The 27,315-nt window shown below is 36.0% G+C and overlaps 1 protein-coding gene across 1 annotated transcript in view; it reads right to left on the bottom strand.

The window, feature by feature from the left end:
• The window catches only part of ADK (adenosine kinase), a 263,888-nt gene that overhangs the window by 126,440 nt on the left and 110,133 nt on the right, over positions 1-27,315 (bottom strand). Inside the window, exons 5-6 of the mRNA XM_042018632.1 lie at positions 23,473-23,645; positions 18,224-18,332 (exon numbers count right to left, since the gene is read on the bottom strand). Coding sequence (XP_041874566.1) covers positions 18,224-18,332; positions 23,473-23,645 — 282 coding nt within the window. The remainder of the gene's footprint in view (positions 1-18,223; positions 18,333-23,472; positions 23,646-27,315) is intronic.

Raw genomic sequence — 27,315 nt, forward strand, 5'->3', positions numbered from 1 at the left:
AAAAAGTTTTAGAACAGGCTCTCATGGCAGACTGGCCAAAACACTGGCATGGTTTTACTGAGGTCCCACTAAGACCATATCCAAAGAAAAAGAAATTAAATTAAATTTAAATTTAATTTAAATTAAATGCCCATTTACACTTCACAGGAGTCATGCTCAGACTCTTTAAGAAACAAGCAACACTGCAAAAAAAGCATGCCACAAAGCATCACTGCATGGCTACCACATCCTCCTCAGCTTCCCACAGTATTCTTTTGAAAGTATTTGTTGATTACTTTGTTATGTTTATCTATAAATCTAACCTTACAAATCATAAGTGGTCTGCAAAAACAGCCTGTATGAGTAAGAATATTTGGTGCTATGAAAACATGAAATGATTTTTCAGCCTCATTTTGAAAAAAGCTACAGGCAATTGGCAGGGTTAGGTGTAAGAGGGTGGCACTGTGATAAAATTCTTTTCAGGCTACAACTGATTCTTTGCAAATGACTGACTGTTCTGGCATTAAGCCATGTGTAGCAGCCCACATTTTATAATTATCAAGTTTTGTTTTGTTGTTTTGGGGCAACTGTTTGGTGTTTTCTTTGTTGCTGCTGTTTGTTTTACCTTACTGCTACTGGATATACAATAGTCTTAGACTTTTAAAGAAGTAGAAGTCTACACTCTTGGGAGATACCCACATATGCAACATTTTGTGAGTTGTCTAAACAATGTAAAACAAAACCACAAAACAACTTTGAAAAAAAACCTTTGCATGCCAATTCAAAACAATATAAGCAAGGTTGATACTCTTTTTTCACATATGGGATTTTCAACTTCATGAAACCTTAACTATCAGAAACCACTTACAAACCAGCAAACTGATTTCTGATCAGAGAGTCTTTCAGTTTGCCCTCTTCTTCACCAGCAGCACCAAATCAGATGTACTGACTCAGGCCTCAAGACAGAGACTATTCTCACATGCTGTTAATTGATTCATTCCTTTTGTCTTTACCCTCCCAAAAGCTAGATGAATGATTTTTTCTCTTGTCTCTTTTGATCTCCAATTCTCCATCACTAGAGTATTTAGGAAAGGAAAAAACTAATGAGATATACCCTCAAAGTTTACCTTTTCAGAAAAACTCATTGCTCAGCAACTGCAAAAAAAGCAAGATTCAGGAAATAATTCTGAATAAATTACAGTCATACATCCTCAGCTGAAATACAGTGTTCAGCTCTTGGGAGCCAGAAGCAGGACTCTATGATTGCAGCTGGACCTGGTGCATGAAAACAGAGTAAGATAACCAGAAGTAAGAAATTTAGAGCCAGGATGCCACAATCATGTGGCATCATATAATTAAGAGATACTATGTTTTATATGAGATTGAAAAAATGAAAGGATAAAGTTACTAACAGAAATACAAATCTACGTACACTTGCTTTATTAGGGTTTGTCCACACTGGAAAACATATATACAGTAAACTAGACTGTAAAAGAATCATAGTCATTAAGGTTGAAAAAGACCTCCAAGATCATCAAGTCTAATCTTCAATACAGTTTGTACTTCATGGAAACTCATAGAAAGACTATACTTGGAGCTTATCCATGTTTTTAGAATGAAAGTACATCTTGCAGCTCCCTCAATGTGGTGTACATTCAACACTACTCATGTAACAGTAGAGTAACTACCATGCTGCTATTTCCTCATTTCTGCAGGCAAGCCTTAGGACTTTACAGCCTTTGCACACATTAGCCTATTCCACTTCAGAAGTTAGAAGTGTTTCCTCACAACCTACCCACACTAATGAGATCCATATGGGGTCACTCCTTTCACATAACTGCTTACTCCATGTCAACCACCTCATACAAAAATCACCCATTCTAGAAGCCACAGCCAGCTTCAAGCTACAGGAAGAACACAGAGAACAATTGCTCGGTGTCTCTAATACTGTGGGGACTAAAGGACATCCAATAGAACTACCATGTGGCAAGTCCAAAATTAAAAAATTATACTTCATCCACACATGACTCAAGTGCACAACTTGTTACTCCAGGAGGCCACAAAGGGAGAAGATCAAAATCTATTATTTACATTTTCTTGTAAAAAAAATTATAAACCTCAAGAACTCTTGAGCAACATGCCACTGCCTTTAGCTGAGGAAGACCCTGAGCTGCAGATTACTGAAAGCTGAGAGGGTATTTTGTGCATATTTCCCTATAGCATGGCTATGATCTCCTACTCTTCCCTTAGCTCTATCAGCTCGCTCAGGAGAGGTAAATGTTGCTCTTAGTTTGTTCCACAGTTTTATTTCTCACTTCTATTTCTATTTTATTCTGTTGAAGAGAATATTTTAAAGAAAATAAACAGTATCTAAACCCCAGTTTTATATATGTTTGATTATGTAATGAGAGTAACATAAAAGGAAGGGAAAGAGTTTATGTAATGAACAGCATTGATTTAAAGCAACTAGAGGGGATGAGGTTAATTCTTGGTTTTGAACTTAAAAGGAAAATCAATGACAGTAACTTTGTCCAACCCATGCCTGAACATTTGTATTAAACTATGTCCCTATAAGTTTGGAGAGCACCTCAAACTATCATGATCAATCAGAGCACAAAGTACTCCTGAACAAGGCATTGCTCTAAGTAGCACAGCTCCCATTCAGCTAAATCCAACTGTCAATACTCCTGCTACATCCCAGCTGGAGCAGCACGGCCACCTCTGAAAGCAGCCTTGTTCAACTGCTTTCCAGCCAGTCAAACAGCTACAACAGCATGAAATATCAGCTTTGAAAGTGATAATAAATGTTGTGCATTTCATAGCAAGTTAAGCAGTTTTCTTTATTTCTGTCATGTACACCACTTCTTGGGAGAATTCACTTAAATCCACAGGAATTTCCCTAACTAAATCCCTTTTGACAAAGCAGCAACTTGAAAGTGTGCTTAGTTTTGCATCTGACTTGCTAGTATCTGAAAATTTATTTTCTGAAATGAAATTATTTTTTCTTTTTTCTTTAGGATTAGCTTGCTGGAGTCAGATGACAAGTTATATTTTTATTAAACTCACTAACATTTATATTAAAAATTCAAATATCCATTATGAACATATGACTGTTGAATAAAATTTTAATAAAATTTTAATTAGCAATTATGCAGTACAGTCAACATAATGCATCAAATATTTGGGTGATCTTACTAGCACATAATCTCTTATAAAAGAGATATGTGATGTATATAACAAAAGTATGAGCAAAACTGGAGAAAAATTACACTTAGATTTACTGCTCCATTCGAACCACCAACCACAGGCACTCACATTAGCACAAGGCACATCAACCACGCTGGTCTGGGGCTCCTAACACCAACAATCACTGAACTTTAACCACATATGTCTGGAGAAAATGATTTGTTTGCTTTATTGTGCTTAACCAATGCTACCCTCTCAGGAAAACCACACTGTAAACCAAATGAGGTATCCCACATCCTAACAAAGTATCTTCAATATGCTGAATAAAAACATGAGTAGCATTACCTATGGTACTCTAAACTCCCTTATAACATGCTCTTTGCCCCTTCTCATTTAATTTCCTTCCATACTGTGAAAAAAAGTCACACCTCCTATGTCTGACAACTGCTGCAGATTGTACCATTACAGCTCTTTAGATGATTTATGAGGTCCATGACTCAGTTTTAAAGGCCCACGTGACTGGGAGCTACCAAATCCTGCAGCTCATCAGCAGGAGGGATTCCAAGAATGACAAGATTAATTTTTATATTTTACATCAAATTACAGCAAGCAACAGAAATCTTCCATGTGACACAAGCAAATTAGACTATAAAATAAATGCCAAAGTATAGGGAACATTATCTTGAAGGAGATTTAAAAAAAGAATCTCTGGAGACTAAACCAACCATCCTTGCAGCGTAAGTCCTCTGCTTCCATACACTTAAAATCCAGGATTTTGTTGCAAAATGGCAGCAATTTTTTTAATGTGGCAAGTTAGAGGGAGTAAAGATGACAAAAGAATGAAATCCAATTTTTCTGGCCCATTATTACCAAAACAGCAGAGAGTATTTGGGGGTTGAGGGATCTGTGGTATTCCGTTATTTGAAACATTATGCCGAGCAAGGCTATACAAAATAAAACAAAGACAGATCAACCATATGTGTGCCCTTTTACAATGAATTTTAGACAAAAACCCACTTTATATCAAACATTACAAGCTAAGAGCTTTCGAAAAAACAAACAAACTATAAAGTTCAATATAAAAACCAGTGTACTGAGAAATTTTGGGAAAGCTGTTTTCTCATCAGAGGTTTTGGTAATGAAAAAATTTTATGGCAATTACAAAGCCAAATGAGTCATTAATAATAATCCTTAACATCTGGGAAGAACTGGAGAGTTTATTATAATATATTCTCAAACATTTGTGGCAATAAATGTTACATGGAAGATGAACTCAGAATGTTTCACAGGATTTCTAAAAGCTTTTCATTGTTTTTAAACAAGAGATTTTAATTTGGGAACCGCTTTTATGCCTGCTCTAAAACTTCTTACCCATTTGTCGTATCAGGCAAATATTAACTCCCCCTAATTTGCACAAGGCTTATTTTTGAACCATCATCCATTCCAGGGCAGTCATCATTTCTGGGTATTGCTAGGCAAACTTATCAGTGAAGGCAAACAGAACTCCAAGCAAATATTACTCATGTAGAATTTACAGCTAACATACTTAATGCATTTCATCAAAATTCCATATTTAGCTACAGATTTTCAACTTGAAAGGACTATAAACACATTCTAGATTTGGTCCATAATCTGCACAGGATTGTTGTGTAAGATTTTGCCTAATTCATAATGCAGTTTTTTAGTTTATTGAGGTCACAGTAAGTATTTAATCTTTTTTAAACTAAAATAATCAATGCACATAAGCAAAACATAAGAGTACACACAAAGTAACTGATATTTCTTTTCATTTAGCTGTGGGCTACTGCTGCCCTTCTGGTACAAATGAGTCACTCTGCAACACTAGGTTTTTTGCCAGTGGCCTTATCAACAAACCAAGGTTCTTATTATCTTCATCCCCCTTTTCTTCCTGTATTAAAACCAGAAATTGATTTCCACTAGACATTTTGAATTGGCAAAACCAAAACCACACAATAATATTAAGTATTTTTGATTTTGTTTTTCTGGTTTTAAGAGTCTTCCAGCTACCAGCGGAAGCAGCTTCCAGGAATTCCACGTAAAGCTATGTATTTTCTATTAATTTTAAACCTAGCTATTGTTAAATTGAAAACTTATCTGAATTGTAACAAGAGGACAAGACAGTGTTGTAAAACTGATGCAATATTAAGTAGTGTCTATCTACAATAAAATGTTGGCAACTACTTTTAGCATTATAATATATACAGTACTAATAGGATTGAAAAGACAACATGATGACTGAGCTTAGATTTCTGGAAAAGAAACCCTCTTACTATAACAATACTGCCTAATTATTGTTAGGAGAAGGAGAAAATTACTTTCCAGATTCCAACTGATTCATCAGTTGCATATGCACAAATACGTTTATATTATGAGTAAAAAAGAGCAAGCAAGGGCAAAGTCTAAGGTTTGCTCCATTCTAATAAAATTGGGCTGAAATGAGGAGAATGGGAAGAAATGTGGGAATACTCTTCCTTCCTGGCAAATGTCACTCAGCACCAAAATATCGTGGATTCTGTCCAAAGGTCTGAACTATTTCTCTATATGAGTAAACAAGGAAGCAAGGATGACTCTACAGCAGCTCAAACATATATTGACTGTGACTCAATTATAGCTTTTTAGGTATTATGGCCATTTATAGCCTACAGCTAAGAAAACTGAGAAAGCTAAGGAATTCACATCTTCTACATGTAAAAGTCTAAATTCATCCTGGAACTTTCTACTTACTTAGATATTATTTCATTATACCATCAGAATTAAAACACTTGCCTTCAGGGCAGATGTTCATTGTTGAGTTGCTTTCTAACTGGTAACACAAGTTTAAAACAATTATAGCTTGACAAAATCTATTTTCAAATCTAAAACCAATAGCTCGAACAGTGTGGAAAACACAGTAAATGCTCTACACAATGGTTCACCAGTGTGTAACCTGTATTCTACTATATTAACATTATCACAGTATTTCTGAAAATAAAACATTAAAGCACATATATTCTTTTTATGCAAAAGAGAAAGACACTACATTATAACATGCCCAGGAGAATTTTTTTCCAACATCTAAAGATTTATACTTTTTAACTTTAATGCTTTTGTCTTACTTTTCATTATCATTCCCATTCCAGTTCTCACGCTAGGTCAAAAATCAAGAATGAGAGGTGCAAGCCATGAATCTTTTGAACCTAAAAGCTGCAATAGTAAATTATTAGTTCCAAGTCCTTCCTAGTCCAGTATTGCATCCCAAGAGCAGCACAAGTGGATGTCTAGACAAGACTAAAACAAGAGAAGCACATACAATACTCTTCCAGCTGCCAACTATTTTCAGTGTAGAGGATTTCCTACACAGATCTGCAGTTGCAGAAGGACTGGAGTACTCTTCTGATACTCTTTCCTGGTAGGTCAGTGGTGACATGACTGCTAGTGATATGAAAACCAGCAGAAACAATCAGATTATCTACCCAATAGTAAAAAAGTCTCCACAGTGCTATCAATCTCAGTTAATTTCTAGATATAATTCTAAAGTGGTTTTGCTGCTGTACCCCTCTCCTCCCAACTATGCTGTCACTTTATCAACAGAGCAGTCAGTAATCCCATACTTTTAAAACAAAATTGAAATTAACTTTTCTTAGAGATGAGATCAATTCAACCTAGAGCTGTAAAAAACCCCAACAAGATAACTGTTATGCCTATAATTCTACATTCTATAAAATAGGACATTTGGTTGGAGAGCATGACTGAAGTTTAATATAAAATTGATACGGTAGAGTGATTGAATAAAGCAAAGAATGTGCCTCCAATTACAGGGGGTTTTAATACCCTTTTCTGATACCTATCTACTAAATCATAATATTGGATGTTTTCTGTTGTTACTTTTACCACTGTACAACATCTGCAATTGGGCAGATTACTATAATGACAGTTTTGCTCAAAAAGAAGAAAGATGACACATGCTTTCAATTTTACTGACATAATTTTGTCATCATACTGATAAAACTAAGAACTTATTAAATTCATATTTTGAAGGTCTGTGGACTTCGTAAAAGAAAGAAATTCAATGTTTTCAAGATAATTAGAATCTGATGATTTTATTTAATGCATTTACCATTCCAATGTTCAAACATTTGACTCTGCTCGTCTAAAAAATTTTAACATTTTCTGCTCCCCTTCCATGAACTACATTTCCTACTTCTGCTGTTACTGTGAAATGCATTGAAGGCAGGTCACATGATTTCCCTCATGTCAACAAATGATGGCTCAATTAGATAAGAATCTACACTCCTCAGCAGAAACTCTCTTCAGCCCATTCTCAGCAGTATAAAGAAGCACTTAGAGACAGCACTGGTTCTGGGGAATGAATACTTGCTATGCTTTATATACATGCTCACTGAGAATTTCTCTCTTTCTTCAGAGAAAATTGGATCCCTCATATCGTTGAAAATTTTCCATCAGTTAAGTTTGTAATTTTTTTGTACATTCAGTTGCAGTTCATGGTTAAAATCATTAAAATCATGAGGAATTTAAAATTTTAGCATATTTCTCAACTTAAATTGGCATTTTTCCTCTCGGAAAGAAGCTATCCTAATAACTAAACAAATAAAAAGTATTTAGTTTTGACTACAGTCCTCAAAGGAGAGGGGAAATTCACATTTAAGGAAGAATTTCATTCTTACCTTACTTGGCTGTGATCAATGACAATACACACAGCTATAAATGCCAGTATTGTCCTGGGTGCCCTCAGTGGATGACAGGGTTGTCTCTGCTTCATTCCAATTACTCACACAATCTTCCATACCCACTACCTGCTACGGTTTTGCTAATTTCTTTATTTTAACCCTACTGTGGAGAGAAATCTATGAAAAATACTGGGGTCTCTCACTTCAGGTTATGCAGAGAGCAAGACAGAGTATTCACTGCCGCCCTCTTTCTCCCATTTCTTACATTTGCCTCATTCTTTTAGATTTTATGACTCTTTATAATGCTTAGCCTTTACTTTTCACAAAACACCTCAATGTTGTTCAGCACCAATTATGCTCCATATGGTCTTAAAAAGACATGTTCAGAGGCATATGCTGAGGCATATTTCATGATAAATACTGTTAACTGCTGTTTCCCACCATTTTCAAATTTGCAGGAAAGTATTGTTATATTGCATCTGGCAATAGCATAGTTGGCAAAAACTATTAGGAGCAGTGGCATTCTGCAAAACAACTTCAGTAACTTTAGCATTAAAAGTGGTAAAAAGACAGATCTTGTCATCTATACATCTACAAGGGCAAGAATTGTTAGCCATGTACTACCCATGGGACATCTTGTGACTTATGAAGAGCTCTGCAATATTTATGGACCATGAGGTCTGAGTATTTATGGTGAATACTATGGCCAGGTGTTTATTATTTTGTTCAACCAGCTACATTATTTAGAAACATAAAAAAACCACATTATTCTTAAACAATACAGTTTTGCCAATAGAAACATTGGTGCAAGTATGACTGGGGAGGTGAGACCACTTCTGCTGGTGCAGCAGCTGTTACAAATTGCCTCCACATTAGGGCGCTTATGCCAGAAAGAAGTGTAAATCCCCAGGATGGTTTTCCACAGCAGCTGCATCAGCAAAATCCTTCTATTATGGACAAAATCTAAGGCCCCTTATCTTTTGTTTAAGTCAAACCTTTGCAAAAGATTAGTACCGGTGTTTTTATCTTGCTCATATTGCTAAAATGATGTTTTATCAGTCAAGTACTACCTGCTACCATGATGGTCTGTGTATTCCTTAGAAAGAAAGAGTGTCTTACCATCCACTTCTCCAAATTAAAAAAAATTCTTCAAAACCAGCACTTATTACTTATTCAGAGAATGTAGTATTTCCTTGAGCATTCTACCCTTAATTAAAGGAAAAAGAAAAGAAAAAAGGAGAATCTTCTTTCATTTGACCAAACCAGACAGTCTGAAGCACATTTACGAAGGTGACCCAGTGCACTGCTGACTGAACAGTAGCCTGATGACTAGAAGGATTAAAGCTGCACCACAAAAACTTCTCAGTAGCTTCTTTCAAATGAACTTCCAGAGCCTGCTTTTGGAATCAGTCAACTCCTGTTTCAAATAAACCTGATAACAAACCAAGCTGGCAGCACTCACCCCTTCTGCCTCCTAAAGGGCTAAAGAATTTATCACAAAGTTGTAAAAAGCCCAGTCTGCAAGGCATACTATTTATGTGTTTAATATGTTATCACTGAAAATCTGTGCAGAAGCATTTTTGCAAAATAGTTTTTTTTTACTCTAGGTACACAATTACTAAGCACAATGTAGCACAAAAATTTTCTTGACACAGACCTTTAGGACATTGATTAGCTATGCTACAAAAACATTTTTGCTCTCCAAAATGGTAATTGTTTCTTGCAGAATCAAAAAGTAGCCTGCGGTTTCCTATCCTTGCAAGCCCTGTTATTTCAAAGCATCTGCAGTTTACAGTGAAGATCAATACCCCTCAGTACAGTGTAAGTTTTAGGATAAGATGCAGCATATATGAATCCCCTTGCATTATATGCACCCATATTTAAACATTCTGTAATTTTTCCAAGTTACTGGCTTTGAAATATTTTGCCCAAATGTTATAATTTCAATGCTCATTTCAAAGCAAATCATTCATCATAACCTTTTGCAAAAAAAGAAAAAAAAGTTTTGTATTTAAATGACTGCACTGTCCTTATTACACAAGTAAACGATGAAACTAATTTTCACGTCAGATCAAGTACTGGGCTATCATAAATAGCTTAGCTCTAAAGGTATGCAAATGCACAGCTTTTGCTGTTAAAAAATAAACCTTCTTCATGTAAAACAGAGCACAATGGCTGCAGAATTTGTATGTTTTTTTAATGTAAAAGTTGATGACAGACACAAAGAATACGTATTTCAGAGTTATGCAGACTATGACATTTCCTCATGTTAATGAGATCAAGTCCTTTAGAAGAAAGGAGGAACCTCACATTTCAAGCAACTGTACACAGAGTGGTGACTATAAATTTATGATAAATTTTGTTAGGCAGCAACCAAAACAAACAAGTTTAAGTCAAACTAGAAAAATACACAAATTTCAAGTTTTGGTCTTTAGAACAGTCTTAAATTAATGACTCATTTAAAATGTTATCAGAGAACAACTGAAACAAAAATTAATACAAGATAGAACCATTATTGTTTCAGAGTTTCCAATGCCTTGATTTGCTGGTGCTTTAGTTTTGAGATTTTCCTACAAGAAAGTTGACATGGTAACAGAAAAATCCTTATGCTCTCATAAGGAGAGCCTCAAATAAAGCCTGACATGCAAGAGAAGCTACAGTAAAAATTTCCCTTCCAATTGACTCACCTCACCACTTAAGAGTATGAAGTCTTCCCTTTTTAATTTACATTTAAATAAGTGTGTTAAGTCTACCCAGACTTTACATATGATTTGAGACTCAGTGTCCCTAAAGGCAGAGGCACCTGGGAGCAGAGGTCTCTGCAGTGAGCTGTGGGTGGCACAGCAGGTCCCTGTCCCCGATGAACACCAATTCTGAGCACTCCCCAGCCTGCTACAAAGCCCGATTCAGTCTTTGCAGACAAGTAGCTTGCAACCATAGACCGATTGACTATTTCAACAGATTTACATATTCTATTAATGAAATAAAAGCATGCCCTTTCCCTTCTTTTCCCCACCTTCCCCTTTAAAAAGCAATATACTTTTAAAAGGGTAATGCAATCACAACCATTATGTCAATGAAAATTACACGCTGGGTTTATCTCTGTAGGTATCTGTCAAATACAAAGCGTGCACAACATCTTTGGAGTAATAATGATGTTTTATCATTTTAATTACAAACACTTTGAAAAAAATCCCTAAAGTGTACCAATTGGGGTGGTCTGAATTAACAGTAGCTTGACAGCCCAAGGGTAGCAAAAATAGATTGAGCTACCAAATTTCATAGTAGTTATAGCAGCTGTCTTCTTGCCTCAGGGAACCTGGGTATTTAACAAAGCAGACAGCTTGGCATTGGCATCTGATAAGTAATGTGGGTTTTGTTGGACAGAATACACGCGGTTCTATTGTTTCACTGTTTGGTTCGGAATTCGAGAGCTATGGCATCATTTAGTTTTTATAGTCAGCTTCTGTGTATTCACTTACAGGTATTGTAAAAGGTTATTTTCTCATTATCACTTGCTCCAAGTAGGGAATATTGTCTTGAAACGAGCAATGAAACATGACAGGATTTAAATGTCAGGGTCAGTTGCCTTCCCATTTCTGTGCCAAAATTTTGTTGAACCAACTGCATAAGTTTTTCTAATTGGGCAGAAAAGTGAATCAAGTGAAATCCTGTTTTCCCCTTATCATAGAATTATTTGGAATTTAATATAATTGTAAAACATAATTTATTCCACTTTATAAAGGAAAATTTCTCTTCACAAAAGAAGTCTCAGAGGTAAAATCCAACTATTGGGGCTTCTAGGAGAGGGGGATTGATTTTTATTGTTCTAATCCCACAGTAGCCTGACAGTTTGGATAACCACTGGGCTAAGAGAATCTCCAGTTCAAACCTGATCTGCTTAACAGTAAAAAATCTTAGTTAACATGCTTTATCTAAAAAGGTTTGATCTCGGGACATAACCTTAGCACATACAACAATATTACTTCAAGGTTTGAACTTCATACAACCAAAAAGACCCCCCACGTGGCTCCTCTCTCTTTCATTCTTTAAGTATACATCACAAATTATTGGGGCTTGTTGGCAGAGTTCAAATCACTGAACTCATTGCAAATAGTCTACTTCAGCTAGAAGTACATTCTTTTACTCTATCAAATCCATCTGAGGTAATAAGACTTGATGTTTTATTCAACAGAGCTGAGGAAAATTGTTGCACAATAGGTTAATTCAAAATGGCAGCATAGAAAATGCATCTGTCAGTGGGGATCAAATTACAGGGCAAGCTCCTCTCAATGCTTAGAAAAACAAGTCTGCAGCTCTACAGATTATGTGCATGTGTGTGTTTAAAGGGGTGGGAAAGGAGCTAAATATCTGAGCTAACCTCCAATTAAAGTCAATCATAAAAACAGCCAATTTAATGAGTACGGATTTCTTTGGGTAATTATAACACCAACCACTTTTTTTTCTCCCTCTCTTTTAAATCTGTAATTCTGCCTTCTTGTTATTGCTTGCTTTGTCATTAATCGCCTCAGGAACTTGATTTCCTAGCAACAGACTCTGCCACCAAACATTTGGCTCCTTTTCAACATTTTCTTTGTGAAAAATGGCACTGCTATTGCCGCCTGGCTGTTGCAGCTAGACTGCCTGTGTAAGTGTTCTAATAATGCATTCTTCTAAAAAAAACCACACAAAAATCACATGATAAAAGGAGCGATGACTGAACTTCACTAATTACTGTGCTGAAGAAACATATCTGCAATTTAAAGGCTACTGGGGTAGGAGGAGAAGGACTGAAAAGGAAATATGTATGTTCTTCGTATTAAAAAATACAACTAATAACATAGGGGTGAACATTTAGAACTAAATATTTTTATAATGTTAGACAGATTCTCGTTAATTTTATTCTACAGAAACAGGAGGTACAACCTTTGTTAAAAGCTGATGACATACCTTTCTGCATAAAGTACAAAGCATTCATCTTCGAAGAATGGCATCTTGAAGACCAAACTTCAAAACAAAAAACTAAGAAAAAAGTTTCTAGTTCACTTTTCCACATAAGTTACTTGAGAAAACACTAACAAAATAGTTTATGCATGAGAAGCTATACCTGAAATGGCAGCATAATGCACTCCACTTCCTAAATATATCACAGGATGACATAACATGTGGCTGGTGCTAGTTTAGACAAAACTTTTTATGCATTTTAATCAAAGAAATAAAGCTGTGGGTTTCTGTGTTTATGAGAGAGAAAGGTTTTTTCCCTGTATTTGCTTTGGAAGCCAGTAAATGGCAGATTTACTTCCTGGTTAGACAGAGAGTCTATCATTACCTCTCCACAACAAATACATCCCACTTCAGCTGTAACTCCCAGAAAACACAATGGCTCAAGATAGTAGGTTTCAGGAAGGAGATGTTATCCCAGGCAATGGAAAAAGGCCACAATTAACTGTTGCTAGCTGTACCACCTTCTCTATGGCTAAGATATTCAGTATGGTGCTTTCCTGGCCATAAAACCTATTCATCTTTGTGAGAAATAGTTTTGCATGTCAAATGGCATAACATAGTGGTGCCAGAGCACTGCGGCAAAAGTTATCAATGGGAAAAAAACTATTGTGAAGTTATTCAAACAAATGTCCTTTCTAGGGGATATTTTGCTTCCTGCCAGTATCTTGTTTCCTGTGATGCACACATAGACCTAGCACATCTCAAAGTAAAAAGCCTATCACAACCCATTGTAAGTTATCATACTTATCATAGCAGCAAATTACAATAAAAATGCACTCACTGAATACGCCTCTGAAAGGAAGAGACAGCACAAAAGAAATTTCATTTATACTCACATTGTTATAATAATCAGCATTTTTTCTCAAGTAGAATAGCCAAACCCCATGTAAAATACTGTAGAATGTTATTTAAGCTTTGCTACACATTGCTGACATCAAGCTTATGTTTTGACAGACTCATGTTGAAACCAGATAATTCCTCCATCAAGCCCACTACACTACCACAGTATCTCTCTGCTTAGACACGCATTTAGGCATTAGAAGAAAATAAATATAAAAATACCACAGTGTATGTTGAAACAGACCAGGGTGGTTGGGAGTTTTAAAAATTTCTCCAGCAGATAAGTGTGTTGCACTGGGTTCATTATGACTTGCTGCAATAAATGACATTTCCTCCTGGAAACTCAGCCTAAGCCCAGAACCCCTGGTCTTGATCAGAACTGTCACTATCATCAAAATAAACTACACTTGACATTAACTTTGAAAACACAAAAGATGGTGAAAGTGAATGTAATTCAACTGTGGGCTAACAAATCTAAGCAGCATTAGAAAATTTTATACTCAATGTGGTGCAACTGAAGGGCATCACCACTGAGAAACTTCAAGTATTTGCTATGCAGAAGTAGGAGAAGAAAATAGTGATTATGAAATAACAACCAAATAACAAAGAAGATCTGTTTGGATTTTGGCAGCTACTTAACTGATCCATTCTAAGCTAAGACTCAAGTTACTACACATTGGGAACATGACTGCAGTCAATACTGCCATTTCATATGCTTAGTAAAGGAAAGCGCTTGGGGAAAAATAAGAAACCAAACAAAAAAACCCAACTGAAGTACAGAAGGAACTTTCAAGAAGAAATACAGTACTTCAGCACTGAGAAAATATGATCAAATGCCAGTGTTCCATCCTCCTCATCCACCAACTGCAAACATTAAACAAATGCAGGTGTTGGACTGAAGGACAAATTGAGTAAAACTAAGTAACTGGAAGAAATAAGGATGGCTAATTGGAACAAGAGAAATCACATATCTGGGAAGCACACCACACTTGTAACAAACATGTTCACATACAGGGACAAAGTTAAAATTCAGCTCTCTCTATGAACAAGCTGTATGTATCAACTGACACATTTAAGATTTCACAAGGTTAGGGGCAGCTTTTAATGAAGGAAAACATTTTCTTCTCTTCCATTTTCTTCCCATTATGAAAGAACAAATGCAAAATTTCTTACTTATATACAGTAACACAGAAGTTTACTTGGCAACTAAAATTCTCTTCAGTTTTTTTCTGCTCTTCTAAGTAACCCTTATCAGCAGATTTTTTCAGATTTTTAACTGAAACCATTGACAATAAAAATATCTTTGCATTTCAGGCCTTTGTAAAATATGAAAACTAACAGATCTATACTGCAAGTTGCAGTAATAATGTCAAAATGTTTGTGTGCAATGTTAAAGAAACTGAACACCAGCAACTCCCATAGATGCCTCTGAAAATAAGACAAGGTGCACAAATATGGAGTTTTATCACTCAAGTTTGTAAGATGCAACTCTGACACTTATGATTTCTAAAATGCAAGTCCTGACAGCAAGCACAAACTCACAGGAAGAGCAAAAAAAATCAAAGAAAAAAAATTAATTTTCCTGTTCCTCCCCCGAATTTACGATTACTTTCACATTGTGTCCCATTCACAATTCCAGAGACTGAATGACAGTGTTCAGTGCTATCATTACTCCCAACTATTTTGAAATAAGGGAAATGTCTGAGGAAAATACATTTTCTAGCCTCAGTAGGAACCAAATAAAATCCCTCACAGTGAATTCTAATCAGACACCAGCAGCACAGCTAGCTGATCCACAGCGAAATGAATATGACAGACTGGAAGATATGATGTCAATGGTATAAATTACTGCAAGTATAGTAATTATATCTGGAGAAGGGAAAGAAATTGCATAGACTTTGACAGTACATGTAACCTATCTTAAATGATACAAAATAGAGTAATTTTAAAGGATTAAAATACACCTTTAAAGTTTACCATCTTTGAGAAAGCTGGGGCAGCCTCTGTGTTTTGCTTCTATTTGTGATTTACTGGGTCCTATTCTCCGCTAGTCTTTCTCTAATTTGTCTGCTGGATCTGATTACCAGATGGCTAAAATAAATGTATTGTGTTCATTCATGGTAACAGAAGTTGTCTTTAAGGGTTCTGTCACGGCTTCACTATCTTTTCCTTTGTACCTACTCCTCCCTCCGTGAATTGATTAGATTTCAGAGCTAAGTTTCACGTGAGGGTCGTTCTGCTGAATGCTGCATTGAAAAGCATATTATCTATTCTAGGAAGCACATACAGATGACCACAGGATATCAGAGACCTGTCCTAAAGCAACAACTGCCCTGTTGTGCCAAGAAAATAGATTGTTTGATAATTTCAGGACATGGATTTCCAGAATAAGTATCTGTCACTGACATACACTCTAATGCAATCCAAGAAATAGGTGACAGTTGGATAGAAAGAAGGAAATGAAAAGCAACATATGCACAGTGCAAAGTCAAGGAAGGTAACAAGACTAAAGTGAAGACAGACAAGAGTAGACAAATTAATGGCTCAGAGAGCTACCCTCTACCTCAGAAGTGGTAATTGCTCACTACATGGTTTCATTTAATCGGGTAAATCACTACAAACCCACAAGTAAAGAAGCTAAATGAAAGAAAAGGGCATGAGCACTCTGTAGCACAAGGAACCATGGACGGTTCAACACTGTCTCCTCTCCTTTAGTAAAGTTACACATGCCATCTGTAATCTGAAGTGATAATATTGTCCCAGAAATCTGAGTCAAGCCCATCCTTGAGTGCTTTTGCTATACATGTGAACAAGGTTTTTCACTCAACACATCTCCTGCAATCATATACTTCCCTAATCTGAATCTCATATTGTAAATATCTGATATAATTTATTAGCACTTCAGTGTTAATTATTTATCCATTATCACATGCACATCTTGGGGTTTATTTTCAGTTTAGTACAATAATTCTCTGTCTCCTTGGTAAAGTTTGGATGTTGTAGAACTGGCACCTGAGAAAAACAGCTTTTAATATATACAAAAATTCACTGTAGTGAATCACTTAGTCAAAATTTAAGTGATCAAACTGACTGAACACAGAGGAGTGACTTCAGAACTAAAAGAAGATGAAGCTCAATCTTAAAAAATACAAACCTGTTTAGCACCTCACATAATATTTCTTAGTTTTCCTGAAGCATCTCTACTAAGTTTAATTTTACTAAATTGTACATTGGAAGCTTCATTAGAAATTATATATAGGCATGGGAAAATAAAAAAAAAAAAAAAAAAAAAAAAAACAACTCCAAACTTACTGCAGTAAAACTTTTGGGAATCTTTGTCATTCTTCTTTATTTAAACTATACTTGGAGCCTTTCAAAATTTTTCAGCCAACAGCATTAATTCCCAAGCACGGCATTTGGAAAATAAAGAGCTCAGAACACTTGCAAAAACAGAAATTAAAAATTAATAGAAAATACACCTACATATATTTTAACCACAGCACAAACATATGGTCATAACAGCAGGATGCATTTTCTTTGTACACTGAGAAGGTTATAACTAATTTTTGACAGTTCTAAAGGGGCAGTCGTGGCCATACGCAAGAATCAATAACAACCATGTAAAGCCTACAGCAGTGCACACTAACAGGCTGTAGGAGACATTAACACTAGCTAAAAGAAATAACTGTATTTTCAATGAACTTGTTCTTCCTGGATAATCAATTTTTTACACTTCTTGCCAGCTGTTCTCACATAGCTCAGGTAGAAGAATGGAAACAGCTGTCATACAGAATCCACATATTACATGCATGTTATGAGGTTTTAATCTGTCATAAATGCTCTATGTTTGTTATTTTGATCAGTCATATCAACTTGAGAGCAAGATAAAAACAAATTCACCACTGTAATCTACACAAATACAGTAATCTGGCTAGATTCATTCTGGATGGTAATAAAAGAATACTAACTGTGAATCTACTAATTCCCCATCCTCAAACCCCACCTTGATTCCAGAAGTAAGATTTCATCATTAAAATCAGTTTGTCCCACCACCCACATTTAAGAGATTTGCCACAATCATTGTTTCTGAAATATTGAGTTATAAGGTGGCACAGTAATTACTATGGAATAAATAGCAATTAAGATTGTTCACACAAATAAGCTCAAACTGTTTGCAGTGAATAATTATGCTAATAGTGTTTTTCTACATAATTTGTGCATCCTTCACAACAATTTACTAGAAAATGTGAAATGTAAATTTGATGCATTACTACAAAAGCTCTGAAAATATGTTTAGCTCTTAAGACTTTTCCCACCAATTCAAGAGAATACACAACTAAAAATATACCTCTACATTTGTACATCTAAATTTGAAGAAATCAAACTATGCTGGAATTGAAGCAGTCACTTTCCTGCCCCATCTTGTTATGAAATCATTCTAAATTACATATGACAGACACACTCATTGCCTAAATGTCAGGATACTCTAACACAAACTTTAGCAATTTGAAAGAGGCTGAACTTACCGCTATATAATAAACTTTGGCCTTTTCCACCAACTTCCAGTTCTTCTCCAAATCAAGATGCTTTTCCTTCTTATAGCAATTGGCAGCAGCGAGGTTAGCTACAAGAGACCTGAAAGTGATTAAAAAACAAGTATTAGACCCTCTGTGAATAACACTACTGCAAATTTCTCACCATGAACATCATTTCTCAAAGATCCTAAAGAACACAAAAGCAATTGACAAAGAGCACCATAAGCCACATATACTTTATTTGACCATTTAATAAAAAGTAAGTAATATATTTAAATAATAGATTAAATATAATTTAAATCTTATATTAAATAATGTATTTTAAATCCAGCTACATAGTTTAGCTAACCTATCACTATTATATTGCTCAGGTGCCTTCGTTTGCTTTGAATCAACCTTTGTTTCGTTCAGTGATCAACCCCCTCCATATGGTTTAGCATCTGCAGATTTTCACTAAAACTCCACTAGTACCTCTCACCTAAAGAAAAGTTGTTTCTCCAGTTTATCTTCTGAAAACTATCTTCCCTCACAAGAAACAAAAGGTTGATGGATACGTAAGTCTTGCTTTTACAATTTTCCAATGAACAGCTATATTATTTTAAAAGGGGCTTGTTTTCGGATTCTTTTTCCCCATTAGGTTCATATTTTCCTTTAGCAAATAAAAAAGGGTCAGGTTGCTACTTTTAGACTATGAACTGTTAAAAAACCCTTTGGCTTAGCTGTGGATTACTGGAAAACTACCAAAAACTCATTTGTACTTCCTTCTTTCCTAACAAGTTGTAACACAAGCTGTGGGACACAACTTCCATTACCGAGAACAAAAATACTTGTATCATATTGCCTCTGTTACATGCAAGATACATTCTATTTTAAATCATCTTCACCCACTCGATTCAGCCTTATGAAACACACAAAACTTACAGACATACTCCTAAAAAGAGGTCATGAGAAGACAGTTATGCTCTACCTCTCCACTCTGGCTACCATGACCAAATTCTTCTATGCAATTGTATTCTGAGAATGTTTAATAAGATGCAATATTTAGAGAAGGGGAATTGGGAAATGGATTATTTCCATGTTAGCATACAGAGCTTTAAATATAATTTTCAAGATTTAATAGTCAATGGATGCCCTTTTAACATTAACACATCACTGTTTTGTGATATTTAAGTGCATTAACCAGATAATTAATGTGTAATTACAGATACAACATTTGGCTATTGAAAACTATGGCCTTCTCAAGGTGCATGCAATTGATGTTGTATGCATCACTCTCCTCCGTGTAAATGCTACTACAATCCAGAGCCAGCGCGGGGCGGAGCAAATAGCTCATCTGCTTTCACCAAGTTATGCTTCTGCCTCCAGGCACATTACCATGTTCAGGTGTTAAGAGGCAAGTAAATGAGACATTCTTTACTCAATAAAAAACAAACAAAAGACCAAACGAAAACTTCTATGAACAAAGCAACCACATCTCCATGTAAGCTTCCTGAAGCACTCGAAGCACTCATCACTGACAATGCTTCTCAGTTCAACAGATCATGTAAATAAAAATGAATCTAACTTTATCTGAATATATCAAAAATACAGTTCTGTGTCATTTAATCCCATGAGCAGACCTGGGGCTTATCTGTTTAATTCTAAAACCTAAAGGCAATGAAAACTAATGTGAATTTTGAAAAGAAAAAAAGGAAAAACTATGAGAAAAATTTATGAACAAATACACCAAGCCTCTGTAACATTACAAGTAACAGGGCAACGAGTTTCATTCTTCATGAGTATTATCATTTCAATGACAAGAAATCCACTGGAGAAACAAGTAAATCCAAGAAAGATGTGCTTAACTGTGGTAATTTTCTGTAAATCAAACTTAAAAAGCAAATTAAATCTTTCAGTTTTGGCAAACCTTAAATATCCATCAAGGACATAGTTAGAAAAAAAAATTTTGTCTGTCTACCTATGTTGCTAAGTGAAAAGCAATTATGTTCCAGAAAACTGAGCAAAGACTTTCTATATGTTCCCTTTCACTTACCACATGCCCCTGAAACTGTAAACCCAGCTCTGTATGGCTACATCCAACTGTAGAGATGCTCTGCACATATGGGTAATAAAAGATTGCTACACTGATGACAAATTAAAACTGTAAGTCTGAGAGCACTAAGTTCAACATGTGGGGCACAGACAAGGTAGATTTTTTTTCAATGAAATACAGTAACTGGAGACAGCCAGAGTGCTTCAATTGAAGCAGCTTAATGGAGATACTGTGCATGTGGTTATTTCTAAGCAGAGCGCAGAAATCAAAGCCATAGACTATGACAGAGCGTAGGTATTACTTTAATCATGTGCTAGGATTTTCTTGAAAAGCTCTGAGAAAACAAAGCATATTAGTAATGCTAAACTAGAGAATTCAGGGTGGTAATCACACATCAGCTCAGAACCCTTTCCTGCAAAAGCTAGACAGAGTTAGCAGAAGCAAGAAACATTCATATCAGGGCATCTGGAACATAAATATACACAGCCACTTCCTGGGAAAACCAGGAGTGCCACTAGCCAGCTCCTCCAAAACAGACAAGAGAGCTGAAGAAGGAAGTTAGCATGTACCTCAGCTGGAACAAGAGATTAATCAGTAAATAGAGTTATCAACTGGGGCCAAGTTGAAGTGATTCTTGCCAATACAGAAAATGCTAAAAACCAAGAAACAATCAGAGGGTAATTAAAGATTCAGAATAAACTTTCTCTCCCAGGATGGACAATTGCACAATAAAGCCTTTAGCAGCAACCATCAGCTAATTTTTCTTCTCCCAAGGCGCACGAATTTCTGCCACTCTCAAGCATGCTCTAAAGCATCGATTGAGATGAAGCCACTAATACTTGACTCAATACAAATATTTGGTATTAAGAAAAAAGAGTGGTTTATGTTAGTAAACCAAAAATACTGCTTATTAAGTCAAAGAAGTATTTGCAGACATTCTTATGAACAAATTTACCTAAACTTTTATATTCCACTGAGATTCACATGTTTTTCTTGAATTCATACTGTGTGCCTATTGACAGTCTTGACTTCAGTTTTCCATCATGTCACCTAGAAAATGGTGATTGCTACAGGATGCATACACAGACACTATGTAAGACTCACAGAGCAAAAATATCTTTATTGCCTTTCTTCTCTTTGAAAAACTGAATATGGATCTTGGAGATGAAGGGGGAAGTCTGTAGATATAATTAGTGTCAAAATTCCAGATGAAGATGAATGAACTTCCTTCCTCTGTGGAGTATGTACATTCATTCCTGAGAGTAAGACATTATGCGCAACATTAAATTGGGAGGGACAGGTTGATAAGCTGGAGGACAGGGCTGTCTGTCATTCAGTGGATCTTCAACAGCAAGAAGAATCGTGCTGGCAGAAAACTTGAAGGTATATGCAAAGTCATGTAATTATACACAACAACATAGGCTGAATGTTGACAGGATACCATGCAGTTTTCCAGAGAAGGACCTGGAGATGCTGGTGGATGAGGCTTGTAACATGAGTCAGCAGGGTATGACACAGAGAAGGTTAATCACATTCTAGTGTATATGGGCAAATGTGCAGCCAGGAGGACAAAGGAAGTTTTAAATCCAAAATGGAGGAAAACGTCTGTCTCCAGACCTTATCTGGAGTTCTGTGTCCAGCTTTGAGCTTTCCATTACAAGACACTGACATAGAGCTGTGAGTGCAACAGTGAGCCATCAAGATTATTAGGAGGCTGGAACACTTAACAAATGCAGAAAGGCTCTGGGTGGACCTTAAGAACAGGTACCTAAGGGCAGACCTTCCTGCTTTCTTCAAATATCTAATGAAAGTTTACAGAGAAGATGCAGCCAGACTATTCCTGAACACAAGAAAGAGCAGCCACAAGCTGAAATAAGGAATACTGCAACTGGGTACCATCAAAATAATTTCTCCCATGAAGAGCGATCAAACGTTTGAACAGTTTGCCCAGAGAGCTTGTGCAACCTCTATCCTTTGTGATATTCAAAACCCAGCTGGACACGGCCATGAAAAACCTGAACTAACTTTGAAATTGGTCCTGCCTTCTGCAGGGGTTTAGATCAGATGCCTGCTCTAATTAAAATTTTTCTAGAGTTCTACATATTATGTGGAAAACGCTTCCTCCTCTGACTCTCATTTCAATTCATGTCGCTGTTTACCACCTTTTCTAATTCTACCCGAAACATTAACCAACCTCTCCAGAAGTATGGTGTAGACTTTAATTACGGGAGTGCTATCTCACTTTAATAAATTCTAAAAACTCCTGATACTGCTTTGAAAGAAAAAGAGCAGGTCCTCAGGACCAATGGCATTGAAAGCCACAGGGGAAAACCAAAAACGATAATGATAGATATTTCTATCTCACTCTGAGACAAAAAGAAAATATTCCTCAGGGTAACTGATACCATTTTTATTATTGATTCAGTATATAGTATCAGAAAATGTAAATGCTGTCAGAAATCAGGGAGGGTTGATGTGTGCTGGTAACGTCTCAAGATTAAGGCTAACCTGATTGGCTGGCTTTGAAACCTTTACAAAAATTGTCAGAAGGTAATCAGCAAAGAAGTAGAACACAAGTTCAAGAGTTCTGGGTAGAGGGTGAAAGAAGAAAGCAAAGGGCCATGCTCAAGAAAAATGAATAGAAAAAGTAGCAAATGAAAACAAGAAAAACAAATTCAGAAGAAATCCTTAAAATGTAGACATACAGAATTACAGGTACTAGAAGAAAAAAATAAAAACCTTTTTCTTTCTCTTATATAAAATGAAATTAACCCTTTCAATCTACTTATATGCTGACAGCAGTTCTCACTAAACACAGTATCACCGGAGGTATACTCCTCACTTGCCAATCAAGTATAAGCCTTAGGTACCAATCAGCTTGCACGTAGGCTGCATAAACATACTTGTTTACCAACTGTCGTCTCCCCCATATTTTCTCTCTTCAGAGCAAGGGGAAGCTATTTCAGAAAGAAGCAGTATATTATTATCTCACACTTTCTGGCCATAATACAACTGCTGTTCTCTAAAAGTGTATTAGTACTGCCCAGCCCCAAACTACGGCCTAGGCAGTCCTGCGTTGTCTCAAATCAGTGCTAACACTTCATCGTTCAAATCACAGTTTTTCAAGGCTGGATATTCCAAGCACATTAGGCTACACTCACTATGCCAACTGCATTTGTGTCTTCAGAAAATATCAAAGGCTCCTGACCTGTTATCACTAGTGATGCAGGCAGCACAGGTTCCTGTTGGCTCTTCGCTCTGCTCATAATAATGGGCATCCACATGAGCTTCCTCAGCCTTCTTCTTCAAGATCTCTCCAAATTTATCTTTGCCAATGCACCCAAAGAAAGTTGCAGCTTTGTAAGGTCTCTGAATCATCCACTGCAGATTGACAGGAGAAAAAATAAAACCACAAAATAAATACAAAGTTAACATATCGGGTATATTATTTTTGCTTTTTTTTTCTCTCCACTCACCACATTTAACTCTGTGCCTACATTTTGACTTACAGAACACTTGTATGCCTGAAGTAAAAAACATGTGGTACAGCAAAGGAGGGAGGAGCAGCAGAGAAAACAAAATTTACCCATAATGATCCCACTAACACCTAATGTAAAACTTAAACACATGTAGTTCCATTATAAATAAATTTGTATTTTTTTACAAGGTATACAAAAAGAAGTTCCCTCGCTCAAAGGAGTTGCCTCTACACTTACATTTAATCAAGCAACATATGGTCTCTTCAAAGAAAAATTGTAGAAAATACAAAAGAAAAAAAGGAAAAAAATAGCCCACAAAACCCTCCACACAAACAAAATAAATAAATAAAAACAGAGATAGCATGTAAGAAAAACAGTGCATTTGAGAAACCTAAGCAACATTATGCAACATTCATAATATATACATAAAATCTAAGTGGTACTGAAAATAACCATTTGTGTCTACCATTTAATTGCATGCAAAAAAGGAAACACTCCCTTTTTACACTGTTAAACCACACATGAAAGTATCTTATCTCCAACTTTATTAAGAGCAGTTCTGTCACTTGAATTGTAAAGAAAGAGAGTAGCTGCACAGTGTTGCTAAGGTGCCCGGTTATTTCATAAAGCTCCTCTTTTATTAATAAAAAATGTATCATTCAGCTGTAAATGTAACTCTATTTTGTGGTAAGTTAAAAAATAGCATTTATCAGCAATGTGAAATCAAGAGTGACTTAAAAAAATAAATGTGAAGAAACAGACATAGGCCCTACTCTGCTGGTGGTGAGTCAGCCAACCAAAGTCATTATAATTCACTCTAATTACAGTCAGAAAGCTTATCCACTCAATCTATAGTATGAATTAAAGGCTACAGCAATTTTCTGCTATACTAAAACCCTACTTATAATTGTTTCCTAATCAAGATTTAAATAAATGATAATGTCTCCATTACAAAGCAGCATTAGTGGTAGCTGTGGGTTGTAGAAAGGTCAAGTAACTAAGTTGCAAATACATACTTAGTCACGTCTTTATTACTACCAGCTCCAGAAGGAAGAGAAAGAGAGAGAAAAAAAATCTTTAGTCATGTAAAGTCTCCATTAATAAGAAAAAGGTGGACAAAAGTTGCAAGGTCTCTTTCTTGCAACAATTTTGAATAAAGTTTAAGGAGAAGAAAAAAAAATTATCATCATATGGTGGCAGTGTTAAATCTCTCATCCATGAAATGTACACTACATACATCTGCTTATCTATTCCATACCACTCTAATAGAAATTAAGAAAACCCCTAATAAGAGAATTAATACATTTCATACAAGGGTATCAATTATATCCTTGAATTTGACACACCTTTGCACATACATAATAGACACTTGCACAGTGTTCATTTAGGATGTCTCAGAACAATAGTCCTTTATATTTGGAGGTATGATTAAGTGGAACAGATTACTTAAAAAGATGAAAACTGCTGTGACCAACTGTAAGTGAATATGGAACAAATTTCCACACAGGTAAGAACAGAAGTTCCTGAAGCCTTGTGCACCATGCAAACATGCTCTACTGTCACAAATAACAAGAATTAATAGAGATCACTATGAACAACATTTATCGAAGAACCAAACCCAAAAAAAATCTTCAAAAAATGTAAGACTTCAAACCGCACCTTAGGCTTACAACATTTTATCAAATGATGCTATTTTATATATGACAACATTTGGAGCAGTAGCAACTAATATTTCACATAGATCTCTGAAAAAAGAATTTCCATTCAAGTATCACAGTTTTGTCTATTGGCAGCAGCTCGGTTTGAATTCAGATGTGATACATGCCATATATAAACTGTCACAATCCTGATTTTAAATTTAAGTCAAGCTACACTTGAGAATCAAAAGTCACAATCCAGACTTTCCTGAGATGAATCTCTGTATGTGGTGCAGACCACTTCTTCCATTGGCAGTTCTACTCATATTCATGATTTTTTAAAATACAGGTATTATGTGGTGAGAGGATAGTCCCACTATATAGGTATTATTTTCATTTGAGTATCTGAGTTAAGCAACACTGAAGAAGATGGGAAAGTAGTTCAGCAGTGTTTCTGCAAAGATCCTCTCATCACAGATCTCCAGTTACCAACACTCATTGAAATGATCTGCTCTCATTCCCACAACAATGGTGATGAGGCATTGTCAGTTGGAGAACTCCTCCAAGTTGAATCTCCTTTCCTCAGCTAAAAGGCTACATATCAGTAAGGGCAAAAGCAGACATCACATTACATTACAAACTTGATGAAACTGAATCATAGAAGTATTCCTGTGGTGCACCACTGAAGTTGCGCCTTGTGGAATGAGTCACACCAGGCATTTTTTGCACACGTGTGAAAAAACAAAAGAGGCTCTTCAAGGCAGACACTTGAGGATTTCTTTTTTAATTTGTCCCAGAACTGGATTTTAAGTTTGAACAACCTGCTATGAAAAAAGGCTTCTATGGGCTACTTCACATGCTGTTGTTATTAGTGACTCTATCTAAAACACTTCAAACGGGAGTCAGTCATCACAAGATGTTTATCATTGTGAAGCACCTATGCAGCATTACAGCCAATATCATATGAAGGCCAATAACAAACTGCACACATTAATGCCATGTATATGGTTATATAAACTGAAAATTAGTTTTATAGATTTATGTGAAATACAAGATTTAATTGAATGAAAAAGATTCTAGACAGAAACAGAAAATGACCCAGCTCAGCGGGAATCAGCATAATGAGTTAATTATCCAGGGTTTGGCTAGGCAGAGAGGCAGCTACTAACAAAGTGTATTGACAGTCTGGTCAGGAGAGGTTGGCACCTGGCCACACCATGAATCCTCACCAGCACCCAAGGGAATTTGAGGCTGCTAATGGACCAAAGACAGAAGTGTCAAAAGTAGGAACTTATCACGAAACAACAAGACAGCCTCAGGAGCAGGATACCACAAAGGAAACTCAAGGAATGGTTTATGAAATCTAATGTGTTTCTCTGCTCTAAAGTTTTCCTCTGTCAACACAGCTTGGACATCAGGTACAAACAAGGACAGGCCCTAACCTTTTCAGTTAGCATAAACATCTGTGACAGAGAAAGGAGCACAGGAAATAGAACACCTTTCAGATGTTCTCTTGAGTTAAACAGATTGTATTTTTCTCACATTTTTGTAGTATGCACTCTGATAAATGCAAAGAGAACTTTAATTTTAATTATTTTTTGTATTTATGCCTTGCCTTTAGCATAACTGTGTCTTAAAATTCAGCTGATTTCAAAATAAGCATAATCTAGTATCAGGTTACCATATCCCTACAGCCGCATTATTTCTTATGATCAAATACTGAGGCCAGCACTTGCAAAAGAAGCCAGCACCCTGGCTGCTCCAAGACACACTAGAGGGTGACAAAATACATTACTTTCATGAGGCTAACTTGGGCTCACAGTAGCAGGACTATCTGTTCATGGGGTTTTTGATGATCAGAGTTGAACAGGATGAACTCTCTGGCAAGCTTTAGCTATCAGAGAAGTGTAAGAACCTTTGTGTTCCAGGGAGTGG

Source organism: Corvus kubaryi, unplaced genomic scaffold, assembly GCF_017639235.1.
Source record: "Corvus kubaryi isolate FWS band 111438036 unplaced genomic scaffold, C.kubaryi_AGA036_p1.0 138, whole genome shotgun sequence".
In the NCBI taxonomy this organism is placed as follows: Eukaryota; Metazoa; Chordata; class Aves; order Passeriformes; family Corvidae; genus Corvus; species Corvus kubaryi.